This window comes from Salmo trutta, chromosome 12, assembly GCF_901001165.1.
Source record: "Salmo trutta chromosome 12, fSalTru1.1, whole genome shotgun sequence".
Lineage (NCBI taxonomy): Eukaryota > Metazoa > Chordata > Actinopteri > Salmoniformes > Salmonidae > Salmo > Salmo trutta.
Genome location: NC_042968.1, coordinates 43,707,799 through 43,735,335, shown reverse-complemented (window position 1 = coordinate 43,735,335; position 27,537 = coordinate 43,707,799). Strand labels below are relative to the sequence as shown.

General features: G+C 44.7%; 1 protein-coding gene across 3 annotated transcripts; it reads left to right on the top strand.

The window, feature by feature from the left end:
• LOC115203602 (D(4) dopamine receptor) lies at positions 1-27,537 on the top strand. 3 transcript variants are annotated; one of them, XM_029768403.1, is made up of 4 exons: positions 1-1,071; positions 11,481-11,593; positions 16,743-17,353; positions 26,199-27,537. In XM_029768403.1, the coding sequence occupies exons 1-4, from the start codon at positions 811-813 to the stop codon at positions 26,405-26,407; spliced, it is 1,194 nt and encodes a 397-aa protein (XP_029624263.1). In that variant the 5' UTR covers positions 1-810; the 3' UTR covers positions 26,408-27,537. The 3 variants fall into 3 exon arrangements, with proteins under 3 accessions (XP_029624263.1, XP_029624264.1, XP_029624265.1); XM_029768404.1 differs by having other exon boundaries at positions 16,743-17,349; positions 26,199-26,373; XM_029768405.1 differs by lacking the exon at positions 1-1,071 and adding an exon at positions 10,153-10,251.

The window sequence follows — 27,537 nt, the reverse complement described above, 5'->3', positions numbered from 1 at the left end:
CTCTGTCTCTCTGAGAGCCCGGCATTCCACTCAACAATGACACGATTCACTGCGTCCAGGCACAATGCATTAGCGCTGCGCGTCGCCAATGGGATTAAATGTCATTGATGAAATTCCTCGTTTAATCGCTTGAGAACTACTCTCGTTTAGCCATCGCCAATTCAATGAAAGCCACAAACTTTCCGTCGCACTTAACGCGCGTATTATTTCTGGAACTGGCGGAAAGGGCCCGGTATCTTCTGGTTTAAAGTGTTGAATCTTCTTTATCGTGCCATGCAACTTGAGGGGCAAGAGTCAACCGTCAGATCTAAGCAGCTTTGGGCTGTTGGATATATAGAACTGTGTCGCTGATTTATCCGTTCAGGTCGCTTACCTACACAACCGCCAGTCTGCTGAAATAGAGCACCTTACCTCTGTTAAACACGCAGGAACAAGCTGCTCTCAACCGCCGGGCTCCAGAAAAAACGTTTCAACTATGATACAATTAGTCTGGGTACTTCTACATATTTGAAGGAGGCACTAGCTGGATTGCTTGAATTTCAGAGTCATTTTCTTGGGAAATAGGAAAAGCGCTTTTTTGTGTCCTCTACTACTCTCCGCTGGTCTGGTGCTGATCTCCTGCAAAAAGCATCAATCCTGGATGGGTCTCACTCAAGAAGAGTAAACTTTGCGATTTTAGCACAGCCCAGACACCGGACCACGCGTGCTGCAGGACGACTGGAAATAATGCATAGATGAAAGCCCGTTCCAGTAACGCCGGTCTCGCACGGAAAGGCGTCGCAGAGGGAATCTGTCAATCTCCGGGCGACAATGTCGGACAACTTCACCGATTTCGATTTCAACAGCACGACGCAGCCGGTGGCTGCTGCCGTGGCCCCAGACTACAACTTCCCTGCTCTTATATTCGGGATATTGCTAATCATTGTGATTATCGGTGGAAATGTGCTTGTGTGTCTTAGTGTTTACATGGAAAAAGCTTTAAAAACTACAACAAACTATTTCATTGTGAGTTTGGCTGTTTCGGACCTACTCTTGGCAGTGCTGGTGCTGCCACTGTTCGTGTACGCAGAGGTAAGTAGCTTAGGTTTGAGCCCTTAGCCTACCTGAGATATTTTGTTTAGTTAATTAATAATACCTGCTTGGCCTATTTCAGATATTTAGTCATGTGGTGGCCGGTTGGTAGGCTATATATATTTTATTTGAAGTTAATTTATTTCACTAGAGGACGACTAGACTTGGTTATGATTATGAATCATATTAGATTATTTATTAGCCTCTAAATTACCATAATTAAAATCATGCATATTATCAGCTGTCTAATAGTTCATTTCCCGGTATTATATCGTGGTAAATAATAGCGGCTTAACCCTCTAATCACCCAAATCAGAGCCATCAGACCAACCCTTTAAGTTCATTACTAAAGAGGGGACAGAACATCCCGTTCCACTCTCTTGTTCATTTCTCAATTACTATCGAACTGAGAAAGGTCAGTCGTGTTATACTAGGCCTACTGCAAAACGTCTTCTGCGTCATTTTCAAACGCTATAGACTACGGCCAGTTGGTTTTTATTAACCTATCAACAACTACAGACTAACAGTGGAATAAGATCAATCAAAGAGGTTAACTCAAAGCTTTCAAATGACAATTACTGACATATTACATAACATTCATTGATAGTGTCTATTGTTGAGAACAGGTATGCATGTCTGTGTGTGTGTCTGTCTGCCTGTCTGTCTGGTCCCGAGTGGCTCAGTTGGTAGAGCATGGTGTTTGCAACGCCAGGGTTGTGGGTTCGATTCCCACAGGGGACCAGTATGGAAGAAAAAAAAAATGTATGAAATGTATGCATTCATTACTGTAAGTTGGGATAAAAGTGTCTGCTAAATGACTAAAATGTAAATGTCTGTGTGTTTATCTCTCTCTCTATTGTGGTTGACTACTGAATAGTCTTTACTTGGAGAATTAAGGGATGCCTGTGAGAGACCAGTGCCTAAGTCTTCCTAAATTGGGATGCCATTATCTCGTTACAGGAGAGTTGTTACAGCTAGGTAATCTACTGAGCCAGCCAGGCACAGTGTTAACATGTTAGCGTTTTGTTATCCATCTTGGTTATTGGTTAACATTACAGCCTTTAGTTTTTGGCTTGTTCACCTGGTGGTGAAGGGCAGTCTGAAAGTTAACTTCATCATACTATTGATAAGCCAAGAGAGGCTGATCAATAGTATGGCCAATAGAAGAAAGAGAGAGAGATAGGGGAGAGTATGGAGACAGACAGAGAGAGAGAGAGAGAGAGAAAGGGGAGAGTATGGAGAGAGAGAGAGAGAGAGAGAGAAAGGGGAGAGTATGGAGACAGACAGAGAGAGAGAGAGAGAGAGAGAGGGGAAAGTATGGAGACAGACAGAGAGAGAGAGAGAGAGAGAGAAAGGGGAGAGTATGGAGACAGAGAGAGAGAGAGAGAGAGAGAGAGAGAAAGGGGAGAGTATGGAGACAGACAGAGAGAGAGAGAGAGAGAGAGAAAGGGGAGAGTATGGAGACAGACAGAGAGAGAGAGAGAGAGAGAGAGAGAGAAAGGGGAGAGTATGGAGACAGACAGAGAGAGAGAGAGAGAGAGAGAGAGAAAGGGGAGAGTATGGAGACAGACAGAGAGAGAGAGAGAGAGAGAAAGGGGAGAGTATGGAGACAGACAGAGAGAGAGAGAGAGAGAGAGAGAAAGGGGAGAGTATGGAGACAGACAGAGAGAGAGAGAGAGAGAAAGGGGAGAGTATGGAGACAGACAGAGAGAGAGAGAGAGAGAGAGAGAAAGGGGAGAGTATGGAGAGAGAGAGAGAGAGAGAGGGGAAAGTATGGAGACAGACAGAGAGAGAGAGAGAGAGAGAGAGGGGGGAGAGTATGGAGACAGACAGAGAGAGAGAGAGAGAGAGAGAAAGGGGAGAGTATGGAGAGAGAGAGAGAGATAGGGGAGAGTATGGAGACAGACAGAGAGAGAGAGAGAGAGAGAGAAAGGGGAGAGTATGGAGAGAGAGAGAGAGCGAGAGAGAGAGAGAGAGAGAGAGAGAGAGGAGAGAGAGAGAGAGAAAGGGGAGAGTATGGAGAGAGAGACAGAGAGAGAGAGAGAGAGAGAAAGGGGAGAGTATGGAGAGAGAGAGAGAGAGAGAGAGAGGGGAAAGTATGGAGACAGACTGAGAGAGAGAGAGAGAGAGAGAGAGAGAAAGGGGAGAGTATAGAGAGAGAGAGAGAGAGAGAGAGAGAAAGGGGAGAGTATAGAGAGAGAGTGAGAGAGAGAGAGAGTGTTGAGCTGAATATCAGGAGTGAGTCAAAGAACTACACTCCCCAGAGTGCACCAGCAGCAGCAAACCGGCTGCTTGTCACCTGATCAATCATTTTCACTTATTTGGAGCACCTGTGAAGGCATGGAGGGGTCAGTCATTCAGAAGAACAAACTTCAGAGGGAAAACTCCAAGTTCACTCACAGGTTCAGTCCAAAGACGCCAATGGTAAAAGGCTTAAATGATTAATTCATATTAGTTATTTTGAATGTTATTTACTAATTTACTAATTTAAGTTCATTAAAATGTTTAATTAAGATGGTAACTTTTTGTTCTGTATTTAAAGGTTTACAACCTAATTTACTGGCTAATTTACTGGCTAATTTACTGGCTAATTTACTGGACAGACCAATCAACTGAAGGCAAACTAAAAATAAAAAAGATTGAGTCAGAAAATTGAGTTGTCCCTGTGTCCTTTGGATGGTGAACAAGAGGAGGACTTGACAGTTGTAAACCACGCGGCGCGGCCTGGCCCTGAGGATAAACGGCTTCAGATCCAGAAATAAGCTGTTGACGCATAGGAAGTCAAGATGGCGGAAGATGTCCTGGAGAAGTCGGTCCAGCAGCTCAAAAAGGAGAGGACCACTGCAAAAAGCAGCTTCACCAGACAAGCCAACTTCATTTCAAGAGGAGCAAGCAGCATGCTTCAAGTGGAGTTGAAGGAGGAATTCGCTAAGCTTTCAGATTGTTTCAGAAAGATGCTCGATGCCAACGATGACTACAGGATTGGACTGGAGGCTGACATGACTGAGGATGAGGAACCAGGTCTTAATGAACAGCAAGAGGCTGACATTGATAGATCTGTAAATGAAGGTGAAACAAAGTTGGCGGAAATAAGAGACATTGTTCAAACAAACCTGTGGTCGAGGTATGGAAGGAGTGAACTTCTTGTGGCAATCCTGGAAGCAGAAAAAGCCAATGATAAAGCGGCTTATGTACCAGTGGAAAGTGCCAATTTAGAGGGCTATGAAGTGTACCTCGCTCTCTCTTGGACAAGAGGATAAAAGAGGCCATCTCAGCAATGTCATCATGGGAGCGATGGATCCCTGTAGAATTAAAAGACGAATTAGATGGAAGAGTCAAGGACGTAAGAGCATTCTACTACAGGCTTGAGTCAAGGAGACCTGAATTTGCCGCTGCACGGACGACCAATGAGCGAGGCACAGGAGTGAAACTACTACCCCAACCGGCAACATCCACACCAATAGTGAGAATCAAGCCAATCTCTCTACCTATCTTCAATGGAAACAGGAGAGAATATCACAGATGGAGGAAAGACTGGGAAAGCCTGCAACAGCAGGGAGAGCCATCCGGATCAACTGAAGTTAAGAAAATTCAACTCCTGGAGAGTGTGGATGACAAAATCTCAAAAGACCTCAGACTTTCAACCTACACCATTGCCGATGACATGTTCAGAGTCCTGGAGAACAGGTATGGCAACAAGTCAACCATCATAGTGGAAATCCTGGAAGAGCTGGAGAAGATGCCACATGTGAAAGGGAACCAACCAAGAAAGGTCATTGATCTCATACAGTCAGTGGAGAAGGCTCTAGCAGATCTCACAGAGTTAGGAAACTCTGGAGCCATAAATAACCCACTGGTAATTAGATTCATTGAAAGCAAGTTGCCTGACTTCATTAAAAGAGACTGGGTTATGTTCATGGTTGAACCCAGAAACGATGTCACTTCAGACAACCACTTTGTCATGCTCTTGAAGTTCCTGAAAAGTCAAGAAGGAATACTGGAGAGACTCGAACGGCTCAGAACTGAGGAGAAGGTGGAAAAATCAGATCGTTTGGACAAGAAGTATGACAGAAAGATTGCCTCAACAAAAACCACAAGGAAAGAAGAGCTTGATGAGGTATGTGGTGTATGTGGTGATAGTGGGCACAAAAACAAGATCTTCTTCTGTAGAAAGTTCAAAAGACTTAAGCTGCCGGAAAAGAAAACTGTATTAGGAAAGCTGGGAGCATGCAGAAAATGTCTCGGATGCCATGATGAAGATGGAGACTGCAGAGACACTTTCCTATGCAGAAACAAAGACTGTAGAAGGGAAGGTGGTGCCCCAGACCACCATTTTTTCCTCTGCCCAAAAGGAGAAGTCAAAAAAGGGGAAGAGAGAAAGAGTGGAAGAGACGGCAAAGGTGAAAGCAAGCTAACGGAGGAACAAGAGAAGATCTTGTCTGAACTTTCCCAGGAAATGGCAGATCGATGCAGAAAGGCTTTCACCAACACCAACAAAACCGCAGTGACACTCGATGCTTCTGGCCAGTCTGAGCTTCTGCAGAGGAATGGGCTCACTGAACTTCCTGTCATCATGATGTTGATGCAAGTCACGGCGAATGCAGGGCAGAAGATTGGGACTTTAATTGACCTTGCTTCAGATACAAACTACATTACCCATAAGGCTGCGGAAAGACTGAGGTTAAGACATGAGAAGATAACTTTAGTTGTTCATGGGGTTGGTGGTATGACCATTAAAGTGAACACACTAAGGTATCTCCTCAAAGTCAGAGTCAAGACACCTAAAGGGACAGAGAGAGCTCATGAAATGGTCTGCTACGGCTTGGATGAAATCGCCAGAGTGCATCAAGTAATTGAACCTGAGAAGTTGAAAAAATTCTTCCCAGAAGTCAAACTTACAGAATTGGAAAGGCCAGAAAAGGTCGAACTTCTCATTAGCCACCGAGAGGGAAGACTCGCTCCCCAGAGGGTAAAAATCATGGGAGACCTCGTCTTGTGGGAGGGTCCATTGGGGAAAACAGTGGGTGGAGCACATCCCGACTTATTTGAAGAAGTGGAGGTTGCACTATATGAGTCCAAAACACACTTTGCTCGCTCCATGAGGACAGCAGCTGTCAAATATCAAGAAATCACAAGTCCAACAACTGACACAGTCCAGCTACAGCAGGAGGATGTGACTCTGACCAAATTTACAGCTGCCAGTAACCGTGAGTTCCTTGAGTGGTGGCACTGGGACAGCATCGGAGCTGCATGTGAGCCAAGATGTGGAGGATGCCGATGTGGAAACTGTCCACCGGGAGGAAAAGAAATGACCCTGGCAGAGGAGAGGGAACTGGAGATCATTAAAGGAGGCCTCACCTACGAGAAGGGGATGCTCACACACCGGCTCCACATTGGGATGCAAAGTATCCTTGGACGGTAGATCCAGCCTCTCTCCCGAATAACAAAAGTGCAGTCCAGGCTTGTTTCTTAAGAATGGAAAAACAACTAAGCAGAGAGCCAGACTGGAAAGTCACATATGCTACCCAAATCCATGAAATGGTCGAGCGAGGCGCAGCCATAAAACTCACCAACAAAATCATGGACGAGTGGAATGGACCAGTGTGGTACGTAAGCCACCTGGTGGCACCAAACCCTCATTCGGTAACAACACCGGTTCGTATTGTATGGAATAGTAGCCAGAAATACAAATGCGTGAGTATGAATGATCTTCTTCTGAAGGGACCAGACGTTCTCAACCATATAAGAGCTGTCTTGCTGAGGTTCAGAGAGGGGACATATGCATCTCTAGGAGACATCAAAAAGATGTACAACTCTGTATGGCTGGAGGAGCGTGAGATGCATCTTCACAGGTTCCTCTGGAGGGACAGCCCAGTTGAAGAGATAAGTGAATATGCAATAACCAGAGTCAACATTGGGGACAGACCTGCTGGTTGCATTGCTCAGTTGGCTATGAGGGAAACAGCACGCCTGCCCAACTTTCTTCACTTGGAGGATGAGCGCAGAGTCATTGAAGAGGACAGTTATGTGGATGACCTCTTAACCTCCCAAAATGACCTGGATAAACTTGACAAAATCACAGCAAATGTAGAAGAGATCTTGAAAGCTGGAGGGTTCTTCCTCAAACCATGGGTCCGGTCAGGGCAAAGTGGGAGGCAAGGAATGGAGGTGGAGGGTCTATCAAAGGCACAAAGTAAAACCTTAATTCTTCCAAATCAAATGAGGGATGAAGACAACAAAGCCTTGGGTATCGGCTACCGAATGGATGAAGACAAGCTCTACATGTTAACCTCATCTTCTTTTTCCTTTTTGAAAAGTTAACTGAGAGTTGGGAAAAATCTTCTCAAGGAGGAGGTGAGAACTGAGACACCTAACCCACTGACTAGGAGGGCCCTCTTAAGCCAAGTAGCTGGACTGTACGACCCAATTGGCTTAGTTACACCTGCCAAACAGAAGGGAGTAATTCTTGTTCGAAAAGCATTCCAAGAGGGAGGGGGTGGGAAACTAACCCAAGAAACCTGGGACCAACCTCTCTCAGAAAGCCTCAGGGAAGAAGCCATCCAGCTTTTTGAAGAATATGTGCAGCTTGGAGAGGTGAAATTCCACAGGAGCCTCACACCAGCTGGCTGGGAAGGGAAACCGTGGGGCATCACATTCTCTGATGGAAGTGATAAAACCTATGGAGCTGTGATGTACTTAAGATGGGAGACAAGTCAAGGCACTAAAGTTCGATTTGTTGAATCAAAAGCCAAGCTGACACCCCTGGATCAGAAGGGAGACGCTGTAAAAGCTGAGATCTGTGGTGCTGTCTTCGCAGCCAGGATCAGGAAGTATGTGGAAAAGCATGCTCGAATGAAGATCGAGAAATGGTTCCATCTACTTGACAGTCAAACGGTCTTGGGAGCCATTCAAAGAGTCAGTTATGGGTACAAAACCTTCTTTGCAAACAGAGTGGGTGAAATCCAGAAGGCTGGACAAGTGCAAGACTGGTGGTGGATCCGTGGGGATCTAAACATAGCTGACATCATAACAAGAGGGGGTGCTCCAAAAGATTTGAAGGAGAATTCTACATGGCAAGAGGGAGCAGAGTTCCTAAAGTGGCCAGTGGAGGAGTGGCCTATAAAATCAACTGGAGAGGTTGCAGCTCATGCCAGGGAGAGTGTAAACAAGCTCCAGAGGAAGGCATTCTCAGGTGCATTGACAAGAGCTGAAGCGAGAAGTAGTCAGCAGAAAGAAGACCTACAAGGCACTCAGGAAAGTCCAAAGAGTGAAACTCAAGAGGGAATACCTGTGGTGAACCCAACTCTTCTTAGAAGGAAGCCCACTGGTTGGGTTAAAGATCTTGTGGAAGTAAGAAGATTCAGTAGCCTGTCCAAACTGGTGAGAGTCGTTGCCTGGGTTTGTCTAGCAGCCAAGCAGTGGCTGAAGAGGAAGGGCCGGGCCCCTAAACAGGCAAAGAGGGAGGTAAGATCACCCAAGCAAGCTGTGCCGACTGTCAAAGAACATGAAGATGCACTCAAAGACCTTTTTCTCGCAGCTCAAGAAGGTACAGATTTTTCAGACACAACTCTAAGCAGACTGACAGTGTACAAAGATGTGAAGTCTGGGCTGCTAGTTTGTGGAGGCAGAATTCAGACATTCAACGAAGATAAGACAGCCGTGCCAGTTTTACCCTTTGAAGCATGGGTGTCTACACTGCTGGCACAAGAATCCCACAAAGCAAACCACGAGGGAGTGGCGGGAACCCTTCTCCGGATGAGGAAGAAAGCCTGGGTAATAAAAGGCCGTAGACTAGCCAAGAAAATGGTTGACAGCTGTGTGGTCTGCAGGAAAAACAAGGCAAAACAGTGTCAACAAATCATGGCTGACCTGCCTCTAGAACGAACAGGCCCAGCTGCACCTTTTGAATTCACCGCCATGGACCTGTTCGGCCCTTATGAAGTGAAAGATGAGGTCAAGAAGAGAACTAGACTCAAAGTATGGGGAATAGTCTTCTGCTGCATGGCTTCCCGAGCCATACACACTGAAGTGGTGAGTGACATGTCATCTGAAGGATTCCTGCTAGCCTATCAAAGGTTCACTTCACTGAGAGGACACCCCAGGAAACTCTGGTCAGACCCTGGCACAAACTTTGTGGGAGCCAAACCCGCACTTCAAAAATTCTTTAACCAACAAAATAAGTCTGAACTTGAAGACACAGCTGCCAAGCATGGTACAGAATGGTCATGGAAGATCCACCCTGCAGACTCTCCCCATAGGAATGGTGCCGCAGAGGCAGCTGTCAAAGTAGTGAAGCGGGCGTTGAGCAACCTTGGTGGATATGGTGGTTTTACATGGGGAGAATTCCAAACTTTTCTCTTCATGGCAGCCAATCTTGCTAATGAGAGACCCATCGATGCAAGAACTCAAAGCAGAGAAGACTGTGTAGAGTACATCACCCCAAATTCTCTGCTTTTAGGACGTACCAATCCAAAGGGAGACCCTGGAGATTTCCAGTTTGATGGCTACCCTTACAAAAGACTTAAACATATTCAAGCAGAGGTAAGCCGTTTCTGGAAGAAGTGGAGCCAATTGGCTGGACCTAATCTGTTCATAAGGAACAAATGGCACACCAAAAAGAGAAATGTTGCTGTTGGAGATGTGGTCTGGTTGGCTGACCAAAACGCGCTAAGAGGACAGTACAAGCTGGCTAGAGTGGTCGGTGTCAATGCTGACAGCAAAGGCATCGTTAGAGATGTGCTTGTGAAGACTTTTCCCAGCTATCCTGTTCACATCACAAAGTCAAACAGCAAAAAATGACCCACAAGAGCAAACGGTGAAAGAACGAAGAGGCTTCAAACCAAAATCCCAGGTACAATTCTTCATAGAGATGTCAGACGCCTTGTCATTCTACTACCCATTGAAGAACAAACAGAGGTGTGAAGGGCTTGTGACCTCTCTGGGTTTGAAACAAACCAGGAGCTCAAGTGGGAGGTGTTGAGCTGAATATCAGGAGTGAGTCAAAGAACTACACTTCCCAGAGTGCACCAGCAGCAGCAAACCGGCTGCTTGTCACCTGATCAATCATTTTCACTTATTTGGAGCACCTGTGAAGGCATGGAGGGGTCAGTCATTCAGAAGAACAAACTTCAGAGGGAAAACTCCAAGTTCACTCACAGGTTCAGTCCAAAGACGCCAATGGTAAAAGGCTTAAATGATTAATTCATATTAGTTATTTAGAATGTTATTTACTAATTTACTAATTTAAGTTCATTAAAATGTTTAATTAAGATGGTAACTTTTTGCTCTGTATTTAAAGGTTTACAACCTAATTTACTGGCTAATTTACTGGACAGACCAATCAACTGAAGGCAAACTAAAAATAAAAAAGATTGAGTCGGAAAATTGAGTTGTCCTTGAGAGAGAGAGAGAGAGAGAGAGAGAGAGAGAACTACACATGTTTTCTGAGATTAACGATTTGACACCTGATCAACCGAACATAATCAATGTCCATACGTTTTCATAGACATGACCTGTGTGTTGTGTTCAGTTCCAGGGTGGTGTGTGGTCCCTGAACATGATGCTGTGTGTTGTGTTCAGTTCCAGGGTGGTGTGTGGTCCCTGAACATGATGCTGTGTGTTGTGTTCAGTTCCAGGGTGGTGTGTAGTCCCTGAACATGATGCTGTGTGTTGTGTTCAGTTCCAGGGTGGTGTGTGGTCCCTGAACATGACCTGTGTGTTGTGTTCAGTTCCAGGGTGGTGTGTGGTCCCTGGACATGATGCTGTGTGTTGTGTTCAGTTCCAGGGTGGTGTGTGGTCCCTGAACATGACCTGTGTGTTGTGTTCAGTTCCAGGGTGGTGTGTGGTCCCTGAACATGATGTTGTGTTCAGTTCCAGGGTGGTGTGTGGTCCCTGAACATGACCTGTGTGTTGTGTTCAGTTCCAGGGTGGTGTGTGGTCCCTGAACATGATGCTGTGTGTTGTGTTCAGTTCCAGGGTGGTGTGTGGTCCCTGAACATGATGTTGTGTTCAGTTCCAGGGTGGTGTGTGGTCCCTGAACATGATGCTGTGTGTTGTGTTCAGTTCCAGGGTGGTGTGTGGTCCCTGGACATGATGCTGTGTGTTGTGTTCAGTTCCAGGGTGGTGTGTGGTCCCTGAACATGATGCTGTGTGTTGTGTTCAGTTCCAGGGTGGTGTGTGGTCCCTGAACATGATGCTGTGTGTTGTGTTCAGTTCCAGGGTGGTGTGTGGTCCCTGAACATGACCTGTGTGTTGTGTTCAGTACCAGGGTGGTGTGTGGTCCCTGAACATGACCTGTGTGTTGTGTTCAGTTCCAGGGTGGTGTGTGGTCCCTGGACATGACCTGTGTGTTGTGTTCAGTTCCAGGGTGGTGTGTGGTCCCTGAACATGATGTTGTGTGTTGTGTTCAGTTCCAGGGTGGTGTGTGGTCCCTGAACATGATGCTGTGTGACGGTCTGATGTCCATGGATGTGATGCTGTGCACAGCCTCCATCTTCAACCTCTGCGCCATCAGCGTCGACAGGTCAGTCAGACACACACACACACACACAGACAAGCACACACACACACAGCGAACCCCAGGTCCCTCTACCATTATGGTTGAAGTCGTCAGGTTTTCAGACAAGGTTCTTATTAGGCGAGAGAGGTTTTTGGATCCAACTCTGTTAAATGATGGAAATGTGATGTTTACTTGGTGCTTTACTTTGAACTGTGTATTTCCTGTCCCAGGCTTCCTAGCTGTGTAATTATCAAGAGTCCCAACTATCCACATAGTGTCCAGGGCTAACAATATCTGAAGCGTTAGCAGAAATACTTCAAAACATTGCGTTGAGTCCATCTAATGATCTGCTTCCTGTAACAGACACACATTCCCCAACTGATGTGTGATGCATTGAAAATGTATAAATAACCATTCATAGCAAGTCAGGACGTGTAGCCTGAATCTCGCTAGCAGACAGACACATCTCCTTACTGAGTCCCTCTACTTCTAATGGTGTTGACCCCTCTACTTCCTGAGTCTCCACTTCTAATGGTGTGAACTCTCTACCTCCTGAGTCTCTACTTCTAATGGTGTTGACCCCTCTACCTCCTGAGTCTCTACTTCTAATGGTGTTGACCCCTCTACCTCCTGAGTCTCTACTTCTAATGGTGTTGACCCCTCTACCTCCTGAGTCTCTACTTCTAATGTTGTTGACCTCTCTGCCTCCTGAGTCTCTACTTCTAATGGTGTTGACCCCTCTACCTCACCTCCCAGTAGCTCAGGGTCTGCTGCTGAGAGATAAATAAACACATTGTGTGAAATGTTGCAAAATAGACAGAAAGATGGAAGGGGACCAAACTAAAAACCATTATTTAGTTGGAGAAAGATAAGCCCCGGCATAGCAATGTCTGAAAGCCACCCACAGTGATTCTAATAGATTTTTAACATTAACATTTTGACCATTTTGAGAGTATAAATATATTTACATAAATGAATAAATTAATTGAATAATGTTTACCCTCAGTCAATAGTGACCTGATGCAAATGCAATTTCATAACAGAAATAGACTGTTGACGCAAGGGAAACGTGTATTCTTGTTTATTAACAGAAAAACGATGTAAATAAACAATAAACAAGCGTACATTTTTCCCTTGCGTGAAATCTATTATTGTTTATTAACAGGAAACCACTGTAAATAAACAATAAACAAGCATACATTTTTCCCTTGCGAGAAATGTATTATTGTTTATTAACAGGAAACCACTGTAAATAAACAATAAACAAGCATACATTTTTCCCTTGCGAGAAATGTATTATTGTTTATTAACAGGAAAACACTGTAAACAATAAACAAGCGTACATTTTTTTCCTTGTGTCAACAGTCTATTTCTGTTATGATCTTCATTTGCATCAGGTCACTATTGACTCGTTGCATCGGGCTGAGAAACAACCAATTCATAACTTTCACTCAAATCCTGCATTTGTATCAATAGAAGTTCTGCACTAAGGTTTAAATGAATCAAAGTGAAGGCATACTGCAGGTAAAGGGTCATACTGCAGGTAAAGGGTCATACTGTAGGTAAAGGGTCATACTGTAGGAAAAGGGTCATACTGTAGGTAAAGGGTCATACTGTAGGTAAAGGGTCATACTGTAGGTAAAGGGTCATACTGTAGGTAAAGGGTCATACTGTAGGAAAAGGGTCATACTGTAGGTAAAGGGTCATACTGTAGGAAAAGGGTCATACTGCAGGTAAAGGGTCATACTGCAGGTAAAGGGTCATACTGCAGGTAAAGGGTCATACTGCAGGTAAAGGGTCATACTGCAGGTAAAGGGTCATACTTTAGGTAAAGGTTCATACAGTAGCTAAAGGTTCATACTGTAGGTGTAGGGTCAAACTTTAGGTAAAGGTTCATACTGTAGGTAAAGGTTCATACTGTAGGTAAAGGTCCTTTGTCTCTAAAGAGTCTCTAGAAGAAGATTTTACTTGTGATGATCGTGATTGGTGTTTTTTTATATATATACTTCTATTTACATTAGTTGAATGTACTACAGTCGCTCTGGATAAGAACCTCTCCTACATGACTAAAATGTTCATTTTAATATAAAACGTCTCTCTCCCTCTGTGCAGCTCCACCTTGCCATCTGGTAGGCTTGGTGGACATGGTCAGTGGTGTAAAGTAACTAAGTACAAATACTTTCAAGTACTACTTAAGTAGTTTTGGGAGGTATCTGTGCTTTACTTTCATATTTTTGACTACTTTTACTTCTCTACATTCCTGAAGAAAATAATGTACTTTTTACTCCATACATTTTCCCTGACACCCAAATGTACTAGTTACATATGGAATGTTCATCCAGGACAGCAATATGGTCACTCACCTTTCAGTATAAAGCGTTGTCATCCCTACTGCCTCTTATCTGGTGGACTCACTAAACACAAATACTGGTTTTGTAAATTATGTCTATTTGTTGGAGTGAGCCCCTTACTGTCTCAAAAAATAAATACAACTTGTGCCGTCTGGTTTGCTTAATATAAGGAATTTGATGTGTAGCGTTTAGTTAGACTTTTTACTTTATAACAATTGAGTACCAGATACTTAGACTTTTACTCAAGTATTGTTTGACTGGGTGACTTTCATTTTGACTTGTCATTTTCTATGTTTACTTTTACTCAGGTATGAGAATGTAGTACTTTTTCCACCACCGGACATGGTTAAAGGTCACTTGTGTGTGGGAAATGGGTCCCTTGTGTCGTGATCACTAAACAGTCTCTCTCCCCCTCCAGGATCATCCCTGTGTCCATCCCTCTGAAAGACCACAGGAACTGTAGTTAGAGGCCCCGTATGATCACTAAAAACCACCTTGTGATTTATTTCTCTCTCTCTCTCTCTCTCTCAATTCAATTTACATTTAAGGGGTTTTATTGGCATGGGAAACATATTGCCAAAGCAAATGAAATAGATAATAAATAAAAGTGAAATAAACAATACAAAATCAACAATAAACATTACACTCACAGAAGTTCCAGAAGAATACAGACATTTCAAATGTCATATTATGTCTATATGCAGTGTTGTAATGATGTGCAAATGGTTAAAGTACAAAAGGGAAAATAAATAAACATAAACATGGGTTGTATTTACAATGGTGTTTGTTCTTCACTAGTTGCCCTTTTCTTGTGGCAACAGGTCACACATCTTGCTGCTGTGATGACACACTGTGGTATTTCACCCAGTAGACATGGGAGTTTATCAAAATTGGGTTTGTTTTCAAATTCTTTGTGAGTCTGTGTAATCTGAGGGAAATATGTGTCTCTAATATGGTCATACATTTGGCAGGAGGTTAGGAAGTGCAGCTCAGTTTCCACCTCATTTTGTGGGCAGTGTGCACATAGCCTGTCTTCTCCTGAGAGCCAGGTCTGCCTACGGCGGCCTTTCTTAATAACAAGACTATGCTCACTGAGTCTGTACATAGTCAAAGCTTTCCTTAATTTTGGGTTAGTCAGTGGTCAGGTATTCTTCCTGACACATGTGCTCCCTCTCCGGCCTCTAGGTCACCAGGCTGCTCGTTATGGCGCACACCTGTCACCATCGTTACGCGCACGTCATCAGACTCACCTGGACTCCATCACCTCCCTGATTACCTTCCCTATGTATGTCCCTCCCTTTGGTTTCTTCCCCAGGTGTTATTGTTTCTGTTCCTGTGTCATGTCTGTGCTTTGTTTGTGTTTCTTGTTTTGTATTTAGTTGCATTTATTTATTAAAACACTCACTCCCTGAACTTGCTTCCTGACTCTCAGCGTACTCGTTACACTTCCACTGTGTACTCTCTGTTTAGGCCATAATAGCGTTCTAGTTTGCTCTGTTTTTTGGTAAATTCTTTCCAATGTGTTGTAATTATCTTTTTGTTTTCTCATGATTTGGTTGGGTCTAATTGTGTTGCTGTCCTGGGGCTCTGTGGGGTCTGTTTGTGTTTGTGTTTTTGCAGAATTCTGCATGCAGAGTCTCAATTTGGTGTTTGTCCCATTTTGTGAATTCTTGGTTGGTGAGCGGACCCCAGACCTCACAACCATAAAGGGCAATGGGTTCTATAACTGATTCAAGTATTTTTAGCCAGATCCTAATTGGTATGTTGAATTTTATGTTCCTTTTGAGGGCATAGAAGGCCCTTCTTGCCATGTCTCTCAAATCGTTCACAGCTTTGTGGAAGTTACCTGTGGCGCTGATGTTTAGACCAAGGTATGTATAGTTTTTTGTGTGCTCTAGGGCAACGGTGTCTAGATGGAATTTGTATTTGTGGTCCTGGCAACTGGACCTTTTTTGGAACACCATTATTTTTGTCTTACTGTCAGGGCCCAGGTCTGGCAGAATCTGTGCAGAAGATCTAGGTGCTGCTGTAGGCCCTCCTTGATTGGGGACAGAAGCACCAGATCATCAGCAAACAGTAGGCATTTGACTTCAGATTCCAGTAGGGTGAGGCCGGGTGCTGCAGACTGTTCTAGTGTCCTCGCCAATTGGTTGATATATATGTTGAAGAGGGTGGGGCTTAAGCTGCATGCCTGTCTTACCACCCGGGCCCTGTGGAAAGAAATGTTAGTTTTTTTGCCAATTTCAACCGCTCACTTGTTGTTTGTGTACATGGATTTTATAATGTCGGATGTTTTTCCCCCACACCACTTTCCATTAATTTGTACAACTCTCATGCCAAATTGAGTCAAGCTTTTTTGAAATCAACAAAATATGAGAGAACTTTGCATGTTTGTTTGTCAATTAGGGTGTGCAGGCTGAATACATGGGCTGTCGTATGGTAATTTGGTAAAAAGCCCATTTGACATTTGCTCAGTACATTGTTTTTGCTGAGGAAATGTATGAGTCTGCTGTTAATGATAATGCAGAGGATTTTCCCAAGGTTGCTGTTGACATATATCCCACGGTAGTTATTGGGGTCAAATTTGTCTCCACTTTTGTGGATGGAGGTGATCAGTCCTTGGTTCCAAATATTGGGGGAGATACCAGAGCTGAGGATGATGTTGAAGACTTTAATAATAGCCTAATTGAGTTTGTGGTCTGTATATTTCATTTCATTTAGGATACCATCAACCCCACAGGCCTTTTTGGGTTGGAGGGTTTGTATTTTGTCCTGTAGTTCATTCAATGTAAATGTAATTCTCTCTCTCTCGCCCCCCCCAGGTTCATTGCGGTGTCAATCCCTCTGAACTACAACAGGAAGCACGTTGACCAGCGTCAGATCATCCTGCTGTCAGGCACCTGGCTCATAGCCCTGGCCGTGGCCTCCCCAGTCATGTTGGGTATCAACAACATCCCACACCGGGATACCACCGAGTGTAAACTGGAAGATGACAACTACGTAGTGTACTCCTCTGTCTGCTCCTTCTTCATCCCCTGCCCCATCATGCTCCTCCTCTACTTCGGCATGTTCCAGGGCCTGAAGAGGTGGGAGGAGGCGCGCAAGGCCAAGCTGAGGAACAGCATCCAGACATGTAGGAAGCTTCAGCATGCAGCCGCAGCCGCCGCCATGCCCACCTCAGGGACCATCCCCGGGCCTCTGCCCATGCCCCTGCCCAGGATCATCGAGAGGGACCTGGCTCAGGCCCGGCTGGGGCTGGAGGATACCGATGACTATCTGCAGCCGGACTGCCCCCCGTTCCCCTCGGCGTACAGGGAGCGGATCAGCTCCGTGCCGTCTATCTCCTACCAGCAGCAGCCGCCGCAGAAGAGGAAGCGAGCCAAGATCAACGGCAGGGAGAGGAAGGCCATGAGGGTTCTTCCTGTTGTGGTGGGTAAGTGCCACAGATTAAAGTTACAGACTTGTCAAAAGTTGTCAAACTCACAAAGGCTCCTCTGACTTGTCAAAACTAATAAATTCCCCTCAAACCTGTCAAACTTACAAAGGTTTCCTTCAAACTTCAAGTCTTAGAGTATGAGTCAGAATCAAGTTCCAAGTCTTTGTGACTGACTCAAGTCCCCATCTCTGCTTCCTCCCTTTCTCTTTTCTACTGAGGGCTGATAGGGTAGGTTCTGACTGGTCGTGATCAGACCTGGGTCAAATACATGTTTTGGGCACATACTGTATAAACCCCTTCTGGCCATACTGTATAAACCCCTTCTGGCCATACTGTATAAACCCCTTCTGGCCATACTGTATAAACCCCTTCTGGCCATACTGTATAAACCCCTTCTGGCCATACTGTATAAACCCCTTCTGGCCATACTGTATAAACCCCTTCTGGCCATACTGTATAAACCCCTTCTGGCCATACTGTATAAACCCCTTCTGGCCATACTGTATAAACCCCTTCTGGCCATACTGTATAAACCCCTTCTGGCCATACTGTATAAACCCCTTCTGGCCATACTGTATAAACCCCTTCTGGCCGACCTCAAAGCACACGTTGCTTTCCCCAAAAGGCTTAAAAAATATATATATATACATTAAAATATATAATTAAAACACACACATTGGGAGCCCTAAAAGCTAGACTCGACAGTCACTATCAGATAGTACTGGGAACCGGTTCTCCAGTTATAATGACAGGCTACATTTATAAAAGGATGAAAGTATTGTGTTTCCAGCTGATGATTTACTGACCTGCTTAATGGATGATAATGTTCATCAAACCAGGACCTGAAAATTGATAGAAATGTTAAATCATGAGATGAAGTGATGAAAAGGATAAAATACCCAGCAGGCCAAGCTGATTGAAATGTCATTATGTTATTTTAACCAGTTTGGCCCACTGGGAGAGTGTTGTGTTTTCAGGCCTCTCTGGAGTCACACTGACCTGGAAATTGATTAAGGAGACCTAACGGTCTAGATGGAAATGATGCAGTGATAAACCGAGGGGGAATTCTCTAGCTCCCATTTCTGAAGTTCTACACTTTTGGCCACAGCATCATCGTTCATGAATAATTTGAGGTGGTTGAGTCATTTTCTCAGTGTCAGGCTGATGAGGTGCATTTTTTATGAAACATGCATTATGTTTGAGTGGTGGATGCTGGTGGCACATCCTTCATCTTCATCGGTGAGAGAAAATAAAATCCTTCTATAAAAAGGTGCTGTGTCCTGCGGCGCTCTCATGGCTTCCTGATCTGTCATAATGAACTGGTTCACACTTTAAAAAGGCTTTCAAAAGAGGTTATTTGGCTGTCCTAGTAGGAGAACCCTTTTGAATAACTTTTTGGGGTTCTGGGTAGAACCCTCTGTGGAAAGGGTTCTACGTGGAACCCAAAGGGTTCTGCTTGGAAAAGGACAACCCAATAACCCTTTTAGGTAGAACTGTAAGTGTGGTGTGCCTACTGCCATGAGCCACTTTTATATTTAAATGATTAATGGGAGAAACAACCTTTCTAATGTACAATGATGAGAGTGCTGCAGTGTTGACAGCAGATACACAGCTTGTTAGGAAAATACAGAATGCTACAGTGTTGACAGCAGATACACAGCTTGTTAGGAAAATACAGAATGCTACAGTGTTGACAGCAGAATCACAGCTTGTTAGGAAAATACAGAATGCTGCAGTGTTGACAGCAGATACACAGCTTGTTAGGAAAATACAGAATGCTGCAGTGTTGACAGCAGATACACAGCTTGTTAGGAAAATACAGAATGCTGCAGTGTTGACAGCAGATACACAGCTTGTTAGGAAAATACAGAATGCTGCAGTGTTGACAGCAGATACACAGCTTGTTAGGAAAATACAGAATGCTGCAGTGTTGACAGCAGATACACAGCTTGTTAGGAAAATACAGAATGCTGCAGTGTTGACAGCAGATACACAGCTTGTTAGGAAAATACAGAATGCTGCAGTGTTGACAGCAGATGCAAAATTATTATGCACTTATTATCAATAATGAAAAGTTAATGATAAGTAATGATAAGCAACTACATGTTGTCGGCAAGCAACACAACTAAATGGTTAAAAACATTTACTAATCAAATCATACCAAAGGTCATCAAACCCAGCCAATAGCTAATATACCTTGGAGGCTGTATTTACTAAACCCAAATTATTAGGAAAGCCCGTGGATATCAGTAGCATCTTATCGGAGAAACTGATAACGAGGAACTACACTTTATCATGTAGGGTCCTGTAGACGTCCCTGTGGTGCAGCCAGGCAACATAACTAAGGTAAAGGTCTGTAGTCATCAGATGCTAGGTCTGACAGAAGGTCTGTAGTCATCAGATGCTAGGTCTAACAGAAGGTCTGTAGTCATCAGATGCTCGGTCTGACAGAAGGTCTGTTAGACAGAAAGTCTGTAGTCGTCAGACACTAGGTCTAACAGAAGGTCTGTAGTCGTCAGACACTAGGTCTGACAGAAGGTCTGTAGTCATCAGATGCTAGGTCTAACAGAAGGTCTGTAGTCATCAGATGCTAAGTCTAACAGAAGGTCTGTTAGACAGAAGGTCTGTAGTCATCAGATGCTTGGTCTAACAGAAGGTCTGTAGTCATCAGATGCTCGGTCTGACAGAAGGTCTGTTAGACAGAAAGTCTGTAGTCGTCAGACACTAGGTCTAACAGAAGGTCTGTAGTCGTCAGACACTAGGTCTAACAGGTCTGTAGTCATCAGATGCTAGATCTAACAGAAGGTCTGTAGTCATCAGATGCTCGGTCTAACAGAAGGTCTGTAGACAGAAGGTCTGTAGTCATCAGATGCTAGGTCTAACAGAAGGTCTGTAGTCATCAGATGCTAGGTCTAACAGAAGGTCTGTAGTCATCAGATGCTAGGTCTAACAGAAGGTCTGTAGTCGCTAGATGCTAGGTCTAACAAAAGGTCTGTTAGACAGAAGGTCTGTAGTCATCAGATGCTAGGTCTAACAAAAGGTCTGTTAGACAGGTCTGTAGTCGTCAGACACTAGGTCTGACAGAAGGTCTGTTAGACAGAAGGTCTGTAGTCGCTAGATGCTAGGTTTGACAGAAGGTCTGTAGTCATCAGATGCTAGATCTAACAGAAGGTCTGTTAGACGGAAGGTCTGTAGTCATCAGATGCTTGGTCTGACAGAAGGTCTGTAGTCGTCAGACGCCAGGTCTAACAGAAGGTCTGTAGTCGTCAGATGCTAGGTCTAACAGAAGGTCTGTAGTCGTCAGATGCTAGGTCTAACAGAAGGTCTGTAGTCGTCAGACGCCAGGTCTAACAGAAGGTCTGTAGTCGTCAGACGCCAGGTCTAACAGAAGGTCTGTAGTCGTCAGACGCCAGGTCTAACAGAAGGTCTGTAGTCGTCAGACGCCAGGTCTAACAGAAGGTCTGTAGTCGTCAGACGCCAGGTCTAACAGAAGGTCTGTAGTCGTCAGACGCCAGGTCTAACAGAAGGTCTGTAGTCGTCAGACGCCAGGTCTAACAGAAGGTCTGTAGTCATCAGATGCTAGGTCTAACAGAAGGTCTGTAGTCGTCAGATGCTAGGTCTAACAGAAGGTCTGTAGTCGTCAGCTGCTATGTTTAACAGAAGGTCTGTAGTCGTCAGACGCCAGGTCTAACAGAAGGTCTGTAGTCGTCAGACGCCAGGTCTAACAGAAGGTCTGTAGTCCTATTAGAAGTGTGACTTTAGTCTGCCGTGTTCTCTACCTGACTAAGTTTAGCTTAAAGCCTTCAATCCAATCATTATGTACCATTTTGGATCGTCTTACCCCTACAACACACATGACCACAGGTTTAAGTATAGAGATGCCTACTGATTCGTTCACGGCTTCAACTAATGAGCAGAAAGAGATGGAAGTGTTGAGGAGAGTTAAATGTCTTCATTAGTCTCCAGTTACACAGCCAGACTGACTGATGTTCCTGTCTTTGGTAATCTATGTGGGAGACCATGTGGGCGGTGACTCATTACACAGATAGTCATTTCACACTACCATGCCCAATCCAAACATAATGTGGATATGTTCAGCAAAGTTCCAGAAACTATGATTGTGATATGCGTAATCAGGTCAGCTGTGTACAGCTTGGTTTGGTTCAGCAGTGTGAAAAGCCCATCTGCGTTTCTAGCAAACAGAGTTTAAAGTAAGAAAAAAAAGGATCGCTGCTGTTCACAGATCAGGGGGTTTTTTTCAGCTGACTTTGAATTGAAGTTGATCTTTAATTTGATCATGTCCCAGGACAGGAAGCAGTTGGTATCAGGTAACACTCAGAGCGTCACATCAATTAGTACTAGCAGGAAACCCAGTTAACCACGCAGGGCCCGCTGCTGTGGACACCACAGGCTGTCCCTCATAACACCAGGCAGGCAGTGAGGGTGGTTCATGTTGAAGACAACACAGACCAACACCACTGTCGGCCGTCTCCACTCAGTAGATCACCGGCTGGGGGGCGATGAATGGTGGCGATTCAACATGTCAAATAGTTGGGAAATGAACAGAAAATGGTGCTGTTCTGTGGTCAGAGACGAGGCTGTGCATGGCCAACGTTGGTGTTGGTCTTGTTCTTTACATTGAGGGTAGATATTAAGATGTCACTGAGGGTAGTGATTCCGACACGGAAAGTTGGGAGCATAAGAGGGGAAAGGAAGGAGAAGCATTTTGCTTATACTCGACAGACAGACAGGCAGACGATCCTTTCCTACTCGACAGACAGACAGACAGACGATCCTCTCCTACTCGACAGACAGACACGATCCTCTCCTACTCGACAGACAGACAGACAGACGATCCTCTCCTACTCGACAGACAGACAGACAGACAGACAGACACGATCCTCTCCTACTCGACAGACAGACAGACACGATCCTCTCCTACTCGACAGACAGACAGACACGATCCTCTCCTACTCGACAGACAGACAGACACGATCCTCTCCTACTCGACAGACAGACAGACACGATCCTCTCCTACTCGACAGACAGACAGACACGATCCTCTCCTACTCGACAGACAGACAGACACGATCCTCTCCTACTCGACAGACAGACAGACACGATCCTCTCCTACTCGACAGACAGACAGACACGATCCTCTCCTACTCGACAGACAGACAGACACGATCCTCTCCTACTCGACAGACAGACAGACACGATCCTCTCCTACTCGACAGACAGACAGACACGATCCTCTCCTACTCGACAGACAGACAGACAGACAGACACGATCCTCTCCTACTCGACAGGCAGGCAGGCAGGCAGGCAGGCAGGCAGGCAGGCAGGCAGGCAGACAGCAGATCCTCTCCTACTCAACGGACGGACAGACAGACAGACACATCTATTTTTCCTCTTTGGCAACAACACTTATTCTATGAAATGGTTCAATAACAGACAATTTTCTGTTTCCAATTTGTAAAAAGCATTTGTTGACTAATTGTTCTCCACATTCGTCAAATGAAATACGCTCTTGGAGGTGAGCTAAATTAAGTTTTCTGGACCAATGTTGATACTTTGATTGCTTTATGGGGAAGCTCAATAAGGAAACTCAATGGAGGAGCACACAATCATATTTTAATTTCTTCCAGGGGTGCTCCGGATTAGTTAGAGACTGGCAAGCCGGGTTCAAATTACCCAGGGGAAATTGGAAACATTTATGAAGGTTAATCTAACGGACATTTTGGGACATTCTAGGGGGGTGCTCATAATCTCTAGGGGGTGCCCAACATATCTTGGGGGGCCTGACATCAAAGTGTTTGACTTGTGGGGGGGGGTCCACATCGATATTAAAATGATCACCCCTCTAACGCCAACCACGTTTATGCATGCAGATGAAGACAGCCTGTCTCTTAAGAGTAAAGTCTCTCCACCTCTCAGAGAGTTGAGGTATAAATTCAGCCTCTCGTCCAATGAACACCCAACCAATGAATCACACGACGCACGGAGACGCACGGAGACACTCCAGACAAATGGCTTCTATCTACTGTCAGTTGTCCCTTGATTAAGTGTCTGTCCAGGGAAGCTCTGATTCACAGCAGTAGGTGTTTGGTTAGTCTTGATTAAGTGTCTGTCCAGGGAAGCTCTGATTCACAGCTGTAGGTGGTTGGTTGGTCTTGATTAAGTGTCTGTCCAGGGAAGCTCTGATTCACAGCAGTAGGTGGTTGGTTGGTCTTGATTAAGTGTCTATCCAGGGAAGCTCTGATTCACAGCTGTAGGTGGTTGGTTGGTCTTGATTAAGTGTCTGTCCAGGGAAGCTCTGATTCACAGCTGTAGAGGGAAACTAAGCTTACTAGGTTGCAGTGTCAGTTCCAGAGGGAGGAAGAGCTTCCCTGTTCAGGAGCTGGTACTACCTAGTGTGTATCCCAAATGGCAGCCTATTCCCTATTAAGTGCACTACTTTTGTCCAGAGGTTTATGACGGCTCTAGTCAAAAGTAGTGCACTACATAGGGAATAGGGTACAGTTTAGGACACAAGCTCTAATCTGTATCGCTACTCCACCCCGACCTCCAAGCGTTTGACTGAGTATTTATAGCAATCCCATCAACATTCCTGCATTATTCACCTCACCAGAGAGGCAGGCAGGTTTCTAATCTACAAGGACATCAGCCATGCTGTTAATTTATCTCACTCTTGTCGCCATATTGTAAACGCTTTTTTTGGAGGGATTCGGCCCAAATGGCACCCTATTCCCTTCATAGCGCACTACTTTTGACCAGGAATAGGGTGCTATTTGGGATTCCCCCCGAGGTAATGTTGACAGGGTCTGGGCAGTGTAAATGAGTGTTACCCAGCCACTGAGGTGTCGTTGTGAATTGATTGCGTGTGAAATAGTTTGGGATGCTAACCCTGTGGCAACATTAAATGATCAACCGCTATACACTTACTGGTTGGAAAAGAATATTAACAATTATTTTCCACAGAATGAGTTTCTCTCTCTCATTAGTGTGTGTCGGTCTTTGTAAAATGTCAACATGCCACTTTATAAAATGGAATGTTTTCTGCTTTAGGGGCAAAAAGAGAATATAAGCTAATTGTAAAAAATGTGTGAAGGTTAAACTGCTGGTTAATATTCCTAGAGTTAAGACTCCATGAAATAGCAATAAGACTGACATGGTAGATTGGCTGTGCTTTACCAATCAGATCAAATGGGGCTGGCAGCGCTACAGTAAAGTCTGGTGGCTGGAGGGAGATTTTACACCACTTTGATTCAGCTTCTGCTTGGTCTTGGTAACAACGGTTATAAAGGGATACAGTATGTAGATAAAGACCTACAGTATGTAGATAAAGACCTACAGTATGTAGATAAAGACCTACAGTATGTAGATAAAGACCTACAGTATGTAGATAAAGACCTACAGTATGCGGATAAAGACCTACAGTATGCGGATAAAGGGCTACAGTATGCGGATAAAGGGCTACAGTATGCGGATAAAGGGCTACAGTATGCGGATAAAGGGCTACAGTATGCGGATAAAGGGCTACAGTATGCGGATAAAGGGCTACAGTATGCGGATAAGGGCTACAGTATGCGGATAAAGGGCTACAGTATGCGGATAAAGGGCTACAGTATGCGGATAAGGGCTACAGTATGCGGATAAAGGGCTACAGTATGCGGATAAAGGGCTACAGTATGCGATAAAGGGCTACAGTATGCGGATAAAGGGCTACAGTATGCGGATAAAGGGCTACAGTATGCGGATAAAGGGCTACAGTATGCGGATAAAGGGCTACAGTATGCGGATAAAGGGCTACAGTATGCGGATAAAGGGCTACAGTATGCGGATAAAGGGCTACAGTATGCGGATAAAGGGCTACAGTATGCGGATAAAGGGCTACAGTATGCGGATAAAGGGCTACAGTATGCGGATAAAGGGCTACAGTATGCGGATAAAGGGCTACAGTATGCGGATAAAGGGCTACAGTATGCGGATAAAGGGCTACAGTATGCGGATAAAGGGCTACAGTATGCGGATAAAGGGCTACAGTATGCGGATAAAGGGCTACAGTATGCGGATAAAGGGCTACAGTATGCGGATAAAGGGCTACAGTATGCGGATAAAGGGCTACAGTATGCGGATAAAGGGCTACAGTATGCGGATAAAGGGCTACAGTATGCGGATAAAGGGCTACAGTATGCGGATAAAGGGCTACAGTATGCGGATAAAGGGCTACAGTATGCGGATAAAGGGCTACAGTATGCGGATAAAGGGCTACAGTATGCGGATAAAGGGCTACAGTATGCGGATAAAGGGCTACAGTATGCGGATAAAGGGCTACAGTATGCGGATAAAGGGCTACAGTATGCGGATAAAGGGCTACAGTATGCGGATAAGGGCTACAGTATGCGGATAAAGGGCTACAGTATGCGGATAAAGGGCTACAGTATGCGGATAAAGGGCTACAGTATGCGGATAAAGGGCTACAGTATGCGGATAAAGGGCTACAGTATGCGGATAAAGGGCTACAGTATGCGGATAAAGGGCTACAGTATGCGGATAAAGGGCTACAGTATGCGGATAAAGGGCTACAGTATGCGGATAAAGGGCTACAGTAGGTAGATAAAGGGCTACAGTAGGTAGATAAAGGGCTACAGTAGGTCGCCCTTTAGTAGATATAGTAGCTATAAGTTGATTGATTTATAATTGATGAGATATTTTCCAGATTCTCAATGCATTTACATAGTAAGGAGGTAAAGTCACCATCTAAATAATCAATCATCCGTGAATCAATTAATGGATCCATTTATCAGAACAGTCCCCTAACCTCTCCTCCTCCCCTCAGGTTGCTTCCTGTTCTGCTGGACCCCGTTCTTCGTCGTCCACACCACGCGGGCCCTGTGTGCTACCTGCTACATCCCACAGGCCCTGATAAGCACCGTCACCTGGCTGGGCTACGTCAACAGCGCCCTCAACCCCATTATCTACACGGTCTTCAACACAGAGTTCAGGAAGTTCTTCAAGAAGTCCCTCCACTCATTCAGCTGCTGCTGACATCAGCCCCACACCGGAGGGACAATGGTAGCTCTGACTGTACTCTCACAGAAGGCGTATACTACTGCACAGGCATGTCAAGGGCCAGGGTCAATTCCAGTCAATTCAGAAGGTACACAAAAAATGTCCAATTATCTTCAATGCTTTTCAGTGAGGAAAATGTGCAATTGGATTTTGGTTTGACTTTCTTAATTGTCTGGGGATGGCCCAGGGCTACATCTGTATGTTTAGCTCTGTGGTGGCTAACCCTCCTCCTGGACAGCTACTTAGTGAGCAGGTTTTTGCTACAACCCTATCCTAAACAAATGACCTTGATTAGCTGATTTAGCAGGGATGGAGTAAAAGCCAGCATACCCTGTAGGTCTCCAGGAGGAGGTTACATGGGCAAGACTGTTTTAATGGAACCTTTATTTAACAAGTCAGTTAAGAACAAATTATTATTTACAATGACGGCCTAGGAACAGTGGGTTAACTGCCTTGTTCAGAACGACAGATTTTTACCTTGTCAGCTCTGGGATTCGATCCAGCAACCTTTAGGTTACTGACCCAACGCTCTAACCACTAGGCTACCTGCCGCCTCAACCCCATAGTCATGCCACCGAGATATGGGTATATGAGTGTTTATCTGGTGGGTGGGGCATTAGTTTGCACATTTGAGACCATACCAATTGTTCTAAAGTGACATCTCTAACCATCCTGGACACCGGGCGATGCCAGACGAGCATGCCCAGTATTCCTTAATATTGTTTATTACAGGTGTGGTATGAGGCTTAACATAACCATTATAACAGTATTACCATAGTGTTATTACAGCCCTGTGAATACACCTTTAATCTGAAGTTATTTAGTTTAAGACAGCATTATGAAGAACAGAAGCTAATCAATGAATGCATTCATACAGTATGTATAATACTAAAGCTATAGCCTGTAACCTCATATACAAATCCATTCAAATGTTGTTTTTTTAAAGTTTGTTGTAATATTGTTTTGCCATTTTACTGAAGCCAATACTTTGACTGTATCTGCCTGTAACAGCAGTGTGTTTGTCGGGTCATTGACAGTGCCTACTGTTTACCATATCCACGTTTTATGTGGTAAGCTTTCCAATAAAAAAGACACTTCTTTGTAAA